We start from the raw sequence: 12,192 nt of genomic DNA on the forward strand, positions 1-12,192 counted from the left end.
ATGACCTCAGCTACAGCAGATAAAAATTGTGGTTCTAAAAGTACTTTATTCCCAAACTCAACAATCTTGGGTATAAGCCTAGCTGATTATTTTATAATTATTCATTTTCAACTACCCTTAAAGTTAGCTGCGCCATCTACCCCGTAGGTAAAATCAGTATTTTAGAAGCAAACCAGTAGGGGTGTGCGAGCACTCGCTTAAATCGAGTTAGTTAGAGTACTAGACTAGAAACTCAAATAAAAACTTTGTCCATCAATTCTCAAAAGTTAAGAATTTAAAATTTGTCCAAGGTTTAACTGGATAAAAACTCGTTAAGCAGTATTCGGTAGTTAAAAATTAATATTCGCACACCCCTACAAACCAGTTTATCGGTAAAACTTATTAATATTGGTTTGAACCCCAAACAATATTTAGCTATGATGAAGCATATAAAAATCAGATAAGTTTTTTTAAATTAATACGATATAATTTTTTAATATGCAAATCGATATAAGATTTGATAAATAACTTTTTCATTTATACAAAAAATCATTTAAAATCAGGAAAAATGTTAACTAGTGTTGCGCTAATAATGGCGGAATCTACTACTGAAAGATTAAAATACACCTAAAAATGCAAATTAACCAATACTTGGGGTGATTATAGATATAGCTTTTGGCAGTGTTTTAATCTCTAAATAGATTATATCCTTTGATGGCAGCATTAAGTACAAGCACATTTTCTAAAGGACAATTTCAAAATGAGAAAGAAATAAGATCAGCTATCATTAGCCCAACACTATTAGAAACGTTAAACCGAAGGTTTTTATTTCACCAGTAATATGACAAGTATGTGAAGATGGAGGAATATTTTTCTTTTTAAAAATAAATTTGCTTTGCATCTGTCGGGTTTTGATCCATCGGACAGTACGGACACTTTAACCTGAAAATTTAAAATAAGTTTTTTGGTTGCGAGCTAGCTAAATGTAAAAACTACACACTTGTTTCCACTGGACAGCTTATGCAGCGCGTCTCTAGAGATTACGTGTCCGCAAACCAACCTCATGGGTGGATTGTTTTCTGAGCTTTGCTGCCTCAAAATTGGACAGGCGAAGATTGAATGGAAACGACATTTTTGGCCCAAATCTATCTCAATCTTCAAAAGAAAAATATCAAGTTAAATTAAGGTACCACAATTGTATGTTAAATATTTACAGGTAATTCATCTCTACTGCTCCAAACACCGGTAACTTGTCTCTGCATCATGACCTGTTTGATATTTAACAAAGCTGGGAGGGACATACAACCGGCATTTATGCAAACTGTCAATGGACTTTCAACTGAAAGGCCTAAAAGAGCACAGGCATCTCTCGTGAAGACATCGCATATTTCCGCCCAGTGAACTGGGTCAAGTAAGAAGTTGTACGGAGAATTGTGCAAACCGTGACGTAGGAATAAAAGACTACCCATTAGGATTTGAATTTCTGTAAAACCAATTGAGTTAGTTAAGATGTTAAATTCTAGAATTCATTGTAAAGCACCTCTTTCGTGGTGTGCCGCTAACCCTTGAAAATTAGATCTAGCATAGTAAATTGCCTCCTCTTGTTTACTAACGCCTTGCTGCAGTAAATCTATAAAATGTAGTCTGTGCAGTTTGAACTCTAAGGAGCTATTTTGTTCAAGCAACAACTGTCGATTCGCTTTGGTCCATTCTAAAGCTGGTTTAAGGTTTTTTCTTTTGAGAGCATCTAGTATAGTGTTTAATTCGGAGAAAGGTTCTTTTCTGTTACTGTCCATATTTAGTTTTGCTTCCTGAAATAAAGGTCAAAAATTAAAAGTGAATTTTCATTTATTTTTTGGTGTTAATGAACCTTAATTAAACTTTCTGCTATGTCTAACATTCCTTGTCTTAGGAAATGCTCTGTGAGGACATGATTTAATAAACCACTATTAACTGATCCTTGAAACACCTCTTCATTGCTAGTTGTTGAGAAGTCTGATATGAAATTCTGAAACGATGACATTTGTCACATTTGGAAATATAATTTTAAGAGTAACTTACTTTATCAATAGCTTTCCCAACTTTTGAAACTGTTCCGTGAAGATCTCTGTGTTCGGAAGCCAATGTACTGGCTGTGTCTCGAATTTTTTTCATGCATTGCGTTAGAATTAAAGCTTGAGCAGCTGTGATTTCGCTAGATGAATCTACTACGTAATTCAAACAAAAATTATCTTTATTGTCAACTGCCCAAGGCTACTGGTGCAAGTTCCCCAAGGCTTAACTCTTCTAGTTCAAACTGAAAATATCTTTACCTTCTGATAATTCCTCTTGCAAACGATTTGTATAGTCAATTAAATCTACAAGAACTGTTTTGGAATGCTCATTAAATACATTGAATTTATGCAAAACTTTGTCAATTTCTTTCTCTACGCTCATACACGATTCCATTTTTTTTTATTTATTGAAAGTTCCCGAACCCACGGCCACAGCCCGCTGGAGGTCGCTAGCGGACGCGACGCAAACAGCCTCTAGCGGGTCGTGCCGAAACTATCATTTTACTTTGGAATAGATGTATGGAATCGTCTGCTATTCTGCTTTTATATCATTCATTCCTTGTCCCTACTCCCTTATTGCGTCTCATATTTTACTGGATACAAATTTGTGTGTAAAAAATTATGGTAAATGCTTTGGATTTTAATATTATTCGCTATTTGGATCATTTGTGTAGTATATTATTCTTCTGATCGTTCAAGTATTCATTTTCAATATTTTTCAGTGAAGTTAAGACTAAGAATAACAAGTTAGGCCTTGGTTTGCTCTATAAAACTACTCATCAAACTTACAATGAATGCAAATAATAAACCCGTTTCGGAAATTCTGAAAAACAATGAAGTTGATGAACCGAAAAAAAGGACGAGGGAAGATTGGCGGAAAGCTAAGGAACTTGAAGAAGCTCGTAAGGCTGGTACAGCACCAGCTGCTGTTGATGAAGAAGGAAAGGACATAAACCCACATATTCCTCAATACATTGCTTCCGCTCCATGGTACTTTGGAGCTAGGGGACCAACGCTTAAGCATCAAAGGCCCCAACCGGAAAAACAAGCAGATTTTACTTCAATTGATGGATATTATCAAAGAGGGGTGAAAACGAACAGAGCAACAAAGTTTCGAAAGGGTGCCTGTGAAAATTGCGGGGCTTTGACTCATTTAAAGAAAGATTGTGTTGAGAGACCACGTAAAATAGGAGCAAAATATTCCAATGATGATATAGCCGCAGATGAGGCTTTACTTCCAGATCTCAAGCTGGACTATGATGGCAAAAGAGATAGGTGGAATGGCTTTCTGCCCGAAGCATATCAGGCTATTGTAGATGAGTTTTCCAAGGTTGAAGAAGCGAAACGTCAATTAAAAGAGGATAAATTAAAGGAAGATTTAGTGGCTGCAGCAGCTGAAGTACGTAAGCGTCATAATTTCATAAGAAAATTTACAAAACTTCTAATTATATCCTTTTCAGAGCAATCGTGAAGGTGGTAGTGAAGATGACGAAGACAAATATGCGGATGATGCTGACATGCCTGGTACCAAAGTGGACAGCAAACAACGGATTACTGTTAGAAACTTAAGGATTCGGGAGGATGTTGCTAAAGTAAGCTTTTATTTTTGCTTTAAATTTGGTTTGAATTTCAATTTTTTTTTGACTAATTATTAAATTATTATAGTACCTGAGAAATTTGGATCCAAATTCAGCTTATTACGATCCCAAAACCCGATCCATGAGAGATAACCCATATAAAACAGCAGCTCAGAAACCAGAAGAGTAAATAAGACTTTTTCAATTTCAAAAACTAACGACAGTATTGATATTTTTAATTTAGGTTGGTTTTTGCGGGTGATAACTTTGTTCGATATACCGGAGACACATTAAATCACTCAAGAGCTCAATGTAATTTAAATTTTATCAAAATATGACTGTATTCCTGTTAACTCCATGAAACTTTACAGTATTTGCTTGGCAAGCCTATGACAAAGGAGTAGATGTACATTTGCAAGCTGAACCAACGAAAGCCGAACTTCTAAACCAAGAATTTGGTTTAAAAAAGGAAGAATTTAAAATGGAAATGAAAGAGAGTATTTTGGAAAGATACGGCGGTGAAGAACATCTTCTAGCTCCACCCAAAGAACTCATCTACGCTCAAACGGTAATTAAAAACTCTGATTTAGACTGATTATTTTTATATGAAATTTTTTTAATTAAAATATTTGTGATCTTTAGGAAGAGTACATTGAGTATGCGAGAGATGGACAAATTTTGAAAGGAAATGAAAAACCAGTTATAAGGTCCAAATATGAAGAGGATATTTACATTCAAAATCACGCTGTAAATTTAAAATCCTAAATTTGTATTTACTATAGTATTTACCATATTGCATTCCATTTTATTTACTTTGAAAATTTTCAGAGTGTTTGGGGATCTTATTGGAGAGATGGTCGTTGGGGATATAAATGTTGTCATTCGTTCGTCAAACAGTCTTACTGCACTGGAGAAGCCGGAAAAGATGCCAGTGTTCCAGTGAGTTTACTGATATACAGGGTGTTAACTAAGAAACAATACAGGGCCAATAACTCAAAATTTGTTTTAGCTAGGAATTTGAAACTTTCAGGACACATAGAGGGTTAAATGACCTTGAACCATATCTTCAAGGTCATTTGAAAATAAATCTTGAGAACCATTAGAGATACAAAGTTGGTTTCAATTAGAAAAGTCTGTGGTACATTATTTTCATCACAACCTTCATGTTTTTGTCTAAATTCTTTCGACTTGTTATTGGTCAATAAGGAAGGATCAAAGTTATGTACACCTAAATGTGAAGGGGAACACTTTTTAATTGAAACCAACTTTGTATCTCTAATGGTTCTGAAAAAGAATGTAAATGACTTTGAAGACATGGTTCAAGGTCATGGACATTTCCATTGTCAAGTGACTCCCTGCATTTTCTATGTATCCTGAAAGTTTCAAATTCCTAGCTAAAATACATTTGGAGTTATTGCCCTTGTATCGTTTTAGTTAACACCCTGTAGATATAATATTTCATTAATTTTAATTAACGTAACTTTTAATTTTATTTTAGTCATCAGAACTTTTAATGCCTGATACGGATGATATGCTAGAATTGCCTGGAACATCTCAACAACACGAACCTCCAGTTAAAGAACAACCTCAGAAATCTTTGCTTGAACAGCATGTTGAAGCTTTAATGGAACGTTGCAAACAAACGAAAAATCAGAAAAAGAAACAGAAGAAACGTGATAATCGTGTTAAGAAGAGGTTAGCTAAGAAGGACAGATCTTCTGGTTCTGATAGCTCTGCATCTGAAGAGTCTGATGATGATGAAACCAAACTGAAAAAGGTCTTCTTTTTATAGAGATTTATTTATCCAGTTTAGACTGTTTGAATTTGCGCAATTAACTAAATTATTTTTTTTGCGATTTAGGCTTTGGATAATGAAGAAGCCAGTCAACGTGAAGCTGATCGCCTGTTGTCTATGGATGAACGTAAACGACCATACAACAGCATGTTTGAAGTGAAAGGTCCTACAGAAGAAGAAATGGAAGCTTACTTCCTAAAACGCCAGCGACCAGAAGACCCAATGAGTGCTTTTTTGGGCAAAAAGTAACTCTTGTAAAGAAATTATTTTATTTTACAAAATTTTGTGTTTATTGTGTATTCTCATATGCAAATATCTCTTTGACATTAAATATTATAACTTTAAATCAATTATTTAGTTTTGTCTGTTTGATTGTAAAAAATGTAGATGGCACTGTGTATTGAAAACATTTGAAATGAAAAATGAAATTCTTCGTTTTTAAGCCTTGGACTCTGCTTGGATCTACTTCTATGTAGCTCAATTTGCAACCCCAAATGGCAGCAATATAAATTTTATTTTTAAATTACAAAGGAAAGAAGCATTTTAAGAATGATTAAGGCGTAATTCGAAGGACAGTTTTTAACAGCTTAAATGATGTGGGTTTAAATTATATTTACCTTAGGTGTTAGTTGGGTTTCTCATTGAGAAGTAGCTTAATTCACTACGCTGGTTCATCACAATCAATATGGCTAAACAAGAGCCTAGATTCATTATTAAGGATTTTATACCATTATGCATTGAGAGTGGCGGCGTTTTCAGTATTCCAAAGTTTGAACCATTCCCGTATGTAATTTTCTTCATTAATTTCGTGTACATTTATCTCTAAACGAGGTACCATTTCAGTGTTTTGATTGAGAGAGCTAATCAGTTTCTTCAGCAGCAACCGCAGTGGGAAACCAAAACGTGTGAAAGTGTTGAATTTAAGTGCAAGAATGGGGAACTTATCAATTCTGAAAAAATGACCTATTTTGAACATGGACAGCACATAACCAACGTGTTGGTTAGAGGACTGAGGTTTTCAAAAGTATTTTTTAACATTTTTCTTTATCTAATAACTTATTAAATGATATAGGCTTTGGCTTGTAAGACGAGAGGCTGAAAAACCCCAGCAAATAGGTTATATAAATGTAGTCCCGCAAGCCTTAGGAAGCTATTTTTTATCATGGCCAAAATTTCAAAGTTTGGATGAAACTATAGATACTTTCAACAATAAAATTAGGGAAGATCCTGACTTAATACCAGGTTCGTGAGGCTCCAAGCTTATTATTGCTTTCAAGAATAATTAAATTATATATTTTAGGTCGAGTGCTTACGATTGAAACCCAAAAAATGTATATAAAAGAAATTGAAAAATTTGAGCCAAACAAAAGTACCTGGATTGAAGGAGGCAGAGGAGATATACATTTTTTATTTGTTCTTCGTGTGTTTTATGACATATATTCCGATGAGTATTGTGAAAAAGCTATTCAAGAGATTGGGGTAATGGATTTTATACCCGCCAATATGAATGGTGATGTTGAAACGTACAGTATGTCCCAATTTGAGCCTTTTTCAAATGTAATTGTAAGAGCTTCTAAGTGGTGTACGCAACAAAACGATTTTAAGTTTTGTAATGCCCAGTCATTTGAAGTCAAAGCTAAAATGGGTAAGTATTGTTATATTAAAGGCTTAAACAAATTTGTTCCTTCTCACTAAATTTATTTTCAGGTGAAAGGGTTGGATCTCAAAAAATGTCATACACCGATTTGGGTGATTCAACCGTGTATTTTGCTCGGGTCTTAAGAATTGCTTATGTGAAACTATGTGCTGTTAGAACGGCTCAACAACTTAATTTAAATTGCAAGAACTTTGTGCCTTGTCCTCTCAGGACCAATAGCGGCTCGGTTGATGAATATGAGACCTTATCAAAAACAATGGAAAGAGTTGATGAGTGGCTTGGTGCAACAGGTATATAATTAATTTTAGGTTACCTTCGTAGGACTTTTTACTTTATTTTAATTCCCAATTTTTTTTTAGGTGCTCGAGTATTCAGTTGCGAGACTGTAGCTATGAGGTGGGCTTCGGGTGGCGAAAAGAAACTCGGGATTGAAACTAGTTTCACTTACAATAGTTCTCGACGATCACATCATTGGGTACACGTTATTCGCATTTTCCTCGATGGTCCCTTCGAAGAACCCCCACCCTCAACGTTAAGCCCAGTTCCTCTCGCTCAAGTGGCAACTGAGTCTTGTTTTTGGTAGCATATTTGTGTTAGAGCCAAACAGTCCAAATATCAACATATTTTAAAACACTATCAACCAAACCGCCGATTTATGAATTATTATCGAAGCTTCAGCTTAGTTGGTAGATATTACATAGGCGGTAGAGCTTATTTATGCAATTTTTATTTTATATCTCTCAAAAGCCTATTTACAGGAGAAACTAACTCAAAACACTTAAAATACATTTGTGTATTGTTAAATTTGACGTTTATATTTATTAATTTATTAATAATTTTATCATTATGTTAGTTGATATTCAACGTGTAAAACAGTGGTAAAAAAATCTTACAATAACTCGCCCAAAACATTTTTGCGTAAAACTTTTTTTTTTCGATTTGAATTTGGCGCGACTCGTTTATTGGTCGTTCGGTTTTTGTCAATCGATATCATTGGAAAACTGAAAATCACAATTTTGAATAACTACCAACTGTTCTTTTTCTGTACGCTACTTGTACAACTATTTTGTGCAGAATAAATTTAGATTTAAGAAGGTTGGTAAAGTATAATTATTTATACTAATTTTAGGATATATAAATATTAAGAATAATTAATTCTTCTTAAAAGCCCTAGCTAATTTTATTTAATTTTACTTAAGCCATGGCATGCTCCAAAGATTTTCCTCCACCACAGTATCAGGACGTTTTTGCTGAACACTCATCTGTTGGAGGTCTTTTGACAGTGCAGGATTTTATACCAGCATTACTTAAAGAACCAGGTATTTTCAGTTCCCCCAAATTTGAAAATTTTTCGTAAGTTTAAACTTTTTTTTCTGTAAATATAAATTATTTAATAACATTTTCAATATTTCAGGATCCTTGTAATTCGAGCCAACCAATTTCTTGCACAAAATCCATATTGGGAAGCTAAAACGTGCGAGAGCATTGAATTTAAATGCAAATCCGGTGCTTTTGTTGAACCAGAAAAAATGTCCTATTTAGAATATGGAAAGGGTGCAACCGCTTTCATCAGGGGCCTTAGATTATGGCTTGTTCCCCGAAAAACCAACAATCCACAACAAATTGGCTACATTGATGTAGTTCCAAGAGTAATAAGTAACGAAGGATTCAGCTGGCCAGAATTTGCTAGTTTAGCCGATACTTTGAATGAGTTTAATCAAAGAACCAGATCAAATCCAAATACATTACCAGGTATGGTTTTTAAGCAAGAATTTGTTCATTTCAAATTTCATTTTGAATTCTTTATTTAGGTCGGATCGTAACTATTGAAACTCAAGAAATGAAAGCTGGTAGTATTGAAAACTTTGATCCTGATAAAACGTATTGGTATCAAAGCGGGGAGCATTCAATTCACTTTATTGTGGTTATTCGTATTTTTTTTCAACACTCCATTGATCCATATTTAAGGAGAGAACGAGAAGAAATAGGCATTGCTGATTTCAAACCTGCCATGGTTGATGAAGGTGGATTATTTACTGAAGCGAAATATGAGCCATTCTCAAACGTTATTAAGGCTGCATCTCAGTGGTGTTCAGGACAACCGATGATTCGTTTTTGTAACGCACAAACCTTTGAAGTTAAAGTTAAATCTGGTATGATAAATTGATGTACGTGTGAATTTGATATAGACCTACAATGGCTAATTTGTGTAGAAAGATTTCTTATTTTAAACTATTTAAATATAACCCTTTTGATAAAAATACAGCAAATGTGTTTAATATAATATATTGTTTGAATAATATATTGTTTGAATAATATGTTTTGAACCTAGTTGATTTTAAAGATTATTTTTAGCACCTGATAGATAGATATTATTATTTTACATAGCAGACATGAAGCTGTTGAAGGTCTATCAAATCCAAAAACATCTATTAAAATAGATATTTTGAATTAAAGTAAGTATGTTCCTAGGTAATATAGTGGATACACAAAGAACAACTTATATGGAACGTGGAAAAGCGATAACTTATTACGTTAGAATTTTACGTATTGCTTACGTAACGTTAACTGAAGGCCGTGTTGCTCCTCCATTTAATTTATGTTGCAAAAACTTTGTGCCTTATATAATCAAAATTAAAACTTTGGGGTGTGATGAATATGAAAGTTTTTCAAAAAATAAACAGAGAATTGAAGAGTGGCTTCGGGCTACTGGTAAGGAATACCACGTTTATTTCTTGATGAAATCATAACTTTCATTTTCTTAGGTGGTAGAGTTTTGAGCTGCGAAACAGCAGCTATGAGATGGAGAACAGGAGGAGAACGGAAACATGGCCTTGAAACAAGTTATACCCATAATCCAGGTAATGCTACTGAATTCTGGTTGTACATTATACGTATCTGGTTAGATGGTGTTTATACTGAACCTCCTGCGGAGGTTTTGAGTCCCCCTCCAAATGTAGAAGAAGATTCTTGTGTCATGTTGTAAAGAGTACCAAAAATATGGTATTTTAGTGGTTTAATCTTCAAAATGTTATTTTTAAAACCTATATACAGCCATTAGTCTAGATGAAGCTTGTTGCAGCTGTTCAGTAAATAAACAGTGCAAAAGAGAGTAATCATAGTAAAATATTAGTTTAGAGTAATTTAAAATAATATCTTTTAATATACAATGAGCAATTGATTGTATTATTGTGTAATACCAAGAATGTATTTATTTGTACTTAGGCATTATTGTTGAACAGTGGTGTAGGAACTCTTGAGAAGTTGAGGTGGAAAGAAGAGCAGCTTTAACCCAGTGGTCTGGGATAGGGGAAGGCCCATGGTGAAAAGAAAAAAATTGAAACCCAAAAACGGACCAGATTTGCAATTTTTTGCATTTGAAAATTTTATAGATGATTTAAATTGGTGATTAAAAGAAAAATAGAAGATATTTCTTTAGTTTATATTTTAATTTACAACCGATCATAAAGTTAGGAGGCATTAGTTTCCTCTCCCAGAAAATTGTTTGCGGGGAGGGGGGCATTTCCCCCCCGTCGCCGGTTCCTACACCGGTGTGGTTGAAGATTTAGGGGACCAATGGTATATCTGATTTCATTCTCTTTGCGTTAGAAGAGTGTTTTTCATGTATGAGGGCGATTAACAGCAACGCTAAAAATCGCCTTAACAATTCAGGGGCGGACCGGCGTAGTTTTCGTCGGGTGGGCACTGTAGGCTTGTGGCCCTCAAAAACGCTATTCAAGCTTGCTCGGCGGTCAAACTTTCGTTTAGATACACCATCATACACAAAATACCTTATATCCAAAATTCCTAATTATATTTTACGGTCTTTCTCTTTAACCAAAACTGGCCTACCAACATTTGTTTAAATATTGTCCAACAATCTTATCAAAGTTACAGATTAAATGTAGACTCTGTCGCTTCACTCTTCAGCAAAAAATAACATAAAAATGATATAATGTCGGTAAAAAGCGCCGCAGAGGGTTTGGCGGGAAGTTACGATTGGTAAATCAATCGTTTTTCAGCTTTCGTAAATCGTAATACACCAGGTAGGTATACAAAATTCTAGGAGCAACTAACACAGCACCCTACATAAGGATAATACAGCTAGCCTTTAAACACGTTAACACAGTGTTGTGTACAAATTTAATTGGACGATCCTTTACGTCGCACGTTTTACGGGCGGGGGGAAAACAATTTCCCCCTTCAAACGGCAGCTAAAGCGTCTAACCAATGAAAATTGACACAAGAAAATAGATGACTTTTGACGGGTTGCGTTCTCCTCTGCTGTGACAAAGATGAAAGAAGTGAATATACGAATATTTCTGCGAAACTAAAATCGCTTCAGAGTACAGTCCGTTCGTACTATATTGTCGTCGTGCACCCTGCTGCAACATAAAATAATAACGGGCCATATTTATGAATGCTAGTTTATTTCTTACGCTCATATAAGCCTGGACTCGTGACGTACCTTTTTTAGAGAATGAATACCAGGGTAGACTGTTTGTTAAAAACTTCATATTTATGGTTTATTATTTTTTTTTAATTTTTTATTAAAAGTACTTTTATTAGATTTGGTTTACCGGCCACCAAAGGAAATTTGGTAGCGGCCCCGTGGGATAGTGCGCACCGGGCCAGTCCGCCCTGCTTAACATTATTAATAACTGTAAATAAGTACATTCTTGGGCCAGAAGGGTAGCACTAGTTTAGTCATTGTAGTTAACGCTAAATATTTATCCTACATAGTGTTGTGAAATATATATATATATAATATATACTCAAGGTACCAGCTGCCAAAGATTGTTTTTGATCAAAGTATTTAAAGACATTAAGCGCTATGTTTCTCTTTACATAACGAAAGTGTATAATTTATAATTTTAAAGATCACATAAGCTCTTAAATTTTATCAATGATATATATAATATAATAATAATATATAATACCAGGAATGCATACTTCGAACTAGGAATGGTTATCCAGCCATATTCCTTATGGTAAGATCCCGGGGACAGTTTTCGGTGATGCGAATGAGAAAATAAATTCCCCTCCTCGCGCAAGTCTCCCCTCTTTAGGAGTTTTAAACTCCCGTTTTTACAACTGTAGCTTTTTTGTCGACTATACTCGGATATTTTT

General features: G+C 34.5%; 4 protein-coding genes across 8 annotated transcripts; 3 read left to right on the forward strand and 1 right to left on the reverse strand.

The window, feature by feature from the left end:
- Positions 1-785: 785 nt before the first annotated feature.
- Sou (required for meiotic nuclear division 5 protein souji) lies at positions 786-2,509 on the reverse strand. 2 transcript variants are annotated; one of them, XM_090171915.1, is made up of 7 exons: positions 2,292-2,509; positions 2,041-2,183; positions 1,850-1,987; positions 1,520-1,790; positions 1,194-1,462; positions 980-1,134; positions 786-921 (listed from the first exon to the last, which is right to left on the reverse strand). In XM_090171915.1, exons 1-7 carry the CDS (start codon positions 2,425-2,427, stop codon positions 858-860), a joined length of 1,176 nt encoding a protein of 391 aa, XP_090028041.1. In that variant the 5' UTR covers positions 2,428-2,509; the 3' UTR covers positions 786-857. The 2 variants fall into 2 exon arrangements, with proteins under 2 accessions (XP_090028041.1, XP_090028040.1); XM_090171914.1 differs by having other exon boundaries at positions 2,041-2,186; positions 2,292-2,507.
- Positions 2,510-2,582: 73 nt separating this feature from the next.
- Slu7 (Pre-mRNA-splicing factor Slu7) lies at positions 2,583-5,755 on the forward strand. The gene is made up of 10 exons (XM_090173394.1): positions 2,583-2,657; positions 2,756-3,432; positions 3,494-3,625; positions 3,699-3,796; positions 3,855-3,922; positions 3,982-4,178; positions 4,253-4,357; positions 4,439-4,549; positions 5,109-5,387; positions 5,472-5,755. Exons 2-10 carry the CDS (start codon positions 2,824-2,826, stop codon positions 5,652-5,654), a joined length of 1,782 nt encoding a protein of 593 aa, XP_090029520.1. The 5' UTR covers positions 2,583-2,657; positions 2,756-2,823; the 3' UTR covers positions 5,655-5,755.
- Positions 5,756-5,861: 106 nt separating this feature from the next.
- Positions 5,862-7,967, forward strand: LOC149948397 (uncharacterized). 2 transcript variants are annotated; one of them, XM_090173406.1, is made up of 7 exons: positions 5,875-5,965; positions 6,028-6,188; positions 6,249-6,419; positions 6,478-6,647; positions 6,706-7,050; positions 7,113-7,352; positions 7,422-7,967. In XM_090173406.1, exons 2-7 carry the CDS (start codon positions 6,091-6,093, stop codon positions 7,643-7,645), a joined length of 1,248 nt encoding a protein of 415 aa, XP_090029532.1. In that variant the 5' UTR covers positions 5,875-5,965; positions 6,028-6,090; the 3' UTR covers positions 7,646-7,967. The 2 variants fall into 2 exon arrangements, with proteins under 2 accessions (XP_090029531.1, XP_090029532.1); XM_090173405.1 differs by having other exon boundaries at positions 5,862-6,188.
- A 63-nt stretch (positions 7,968-8,030) lies between these two features.
- Positions 8,031-10,376, forward strand: LOC149948398 (uncharacterized). Of its 3 annotated transcripts, XM_090173403.1 has the most exons (7): positions 8,031-8,157; positions 8,262-8,415; positions 8,477-8,814; positions 8,874-9,215; positions 9,535-9,774; positions 9,828-9,923; positions 10,288-10,376. In XM_090173403.1, exons 2-7 carry the CDS (start codon positions 8,264-8,266, stop codon positions 10,320-10,322), a joined length of 1,203 nt encoding a protein of 400 aa, XP_090029529.1. In that variant the 5' UTR covers positions 8,031-8,157; positions 8,262-8,263; the 3' UTR covers positions 10,323-10,376. The 3 variants fall into 3 exon arrangements, with proteins under 3 accessions (XP_090029529.1, XP_090029528.1, XP_090029530.1); XM_090173402.1 differs by lacking the exon at positions 10,288-10,376 and having other exon boundaries at positions 9,828-10,111; XM_090173404.1 differs by lacking the exons at positions 8,031-8,157; positions 10,288-10,376 and having other exon boundaries at positions 8,296-8,381; positions 9,828-10,111.
- Positions 10,377-12,192: the final 1,816 nt, after the last annotated feature.

This window comes from Leiobunum rupestre, chromosome 4 (assembly GCF_980474605.1).
Source record: "Leiobunum rupestre chromosome 4, qqLeiRupe1.1.hap1, whole genome shotgun sequence".
In the NCBI taxonomy this organism is placed as follows: Eukaryota; Metazoa; Arthropoda; class Arachnida; order Opiliones; family Sclerosomatidae; genus Leiobunum; species Leiobunum rupestre.

Bases quoted from the DNA above. Each gene is read 5' to 3' on its own strand.
- Sou (XM_090171914.1), bottom strand. From the start codon at position 2,427: ATGGAATCGTGTATGAGCGTAGAGAAAGAAATTGACAAAGTTTTGCAT. The intron at 1,791-1,849 runs GTTCATTAACAC...CCTTTATTTCAG, and splicing joins TAGCAGAAAGTTTAATTAAG to GAAGCAAAACTAAATATGGA. The intron at 1,135-1,193 runs GTAAATATTTAA...TTTCTTTTGAAG, and splicing joins GCAGTAGAGATGAATTACCT to ATTGAGATAGATTTGGGCCA.
- Slu7 (XM_090173394.1), top strand. From the start codon at position 2,824: ATGAATGCAAATAATAAACCCGTTTCGGAAATTCTGAAAAACAATGAA. The intron at 4,179-4,252 runs GTAATTAAAAAC...TGTGATCTTTAG, and splicing joins AACTCATCTACGCTCAAACG to GAAGAGTACATTGAGTATGC. The intron at 5,388-5,471 runs GTCTTCTTTTTA...TTTGCGATTTAG, and splicing joins ATGAAACCAAACTGAAAAAG to GCTTTGGATAATGAAGAAGC.
- LOC149948397 (XM_090173405.1), top strand. From the start codon at position 6,091: ATGGCTAAACAAGAGCCTAGATTCATTATTAAGGATTTTATACCATTA. The intron at 6,420-6,477 runs GTTTTCAAAAGT...TAAATGATATAG, and splicing joins GTGTTGGTTAGAGGACTGAG to GCTTTGGCTTGTAAGACGAG. The intron at 7,353-7,421 runs GTATATAATTAA...ATTTTTTTTTAG, and splicing joins TGAGTGGCTTGGTGCAACAG to GTGCTCGAGTATTCAGTTGC.
- LOC149948398 (XM_090173402.1), top strand. From the start codon at position 8,264: ATGGCATGCTCCAAAGATTTTCCTCCACCACAGTATCAGGACGTTTTT. The intron at 8,416-8,476 runs GTAAGTTTAAAC...TCAATATTTCAG, and splicing joins CCCAAATTTGAAAATTTTTC to GATCCTTGTAATTCGAGCCA. The intron at 8,815-8,873 runs GTATGGTTTTTA...TTCTTTATTTAG, and splicing joins AAATCCAAATACATTACCAG to GTCGGATCGTAACTATTGAA.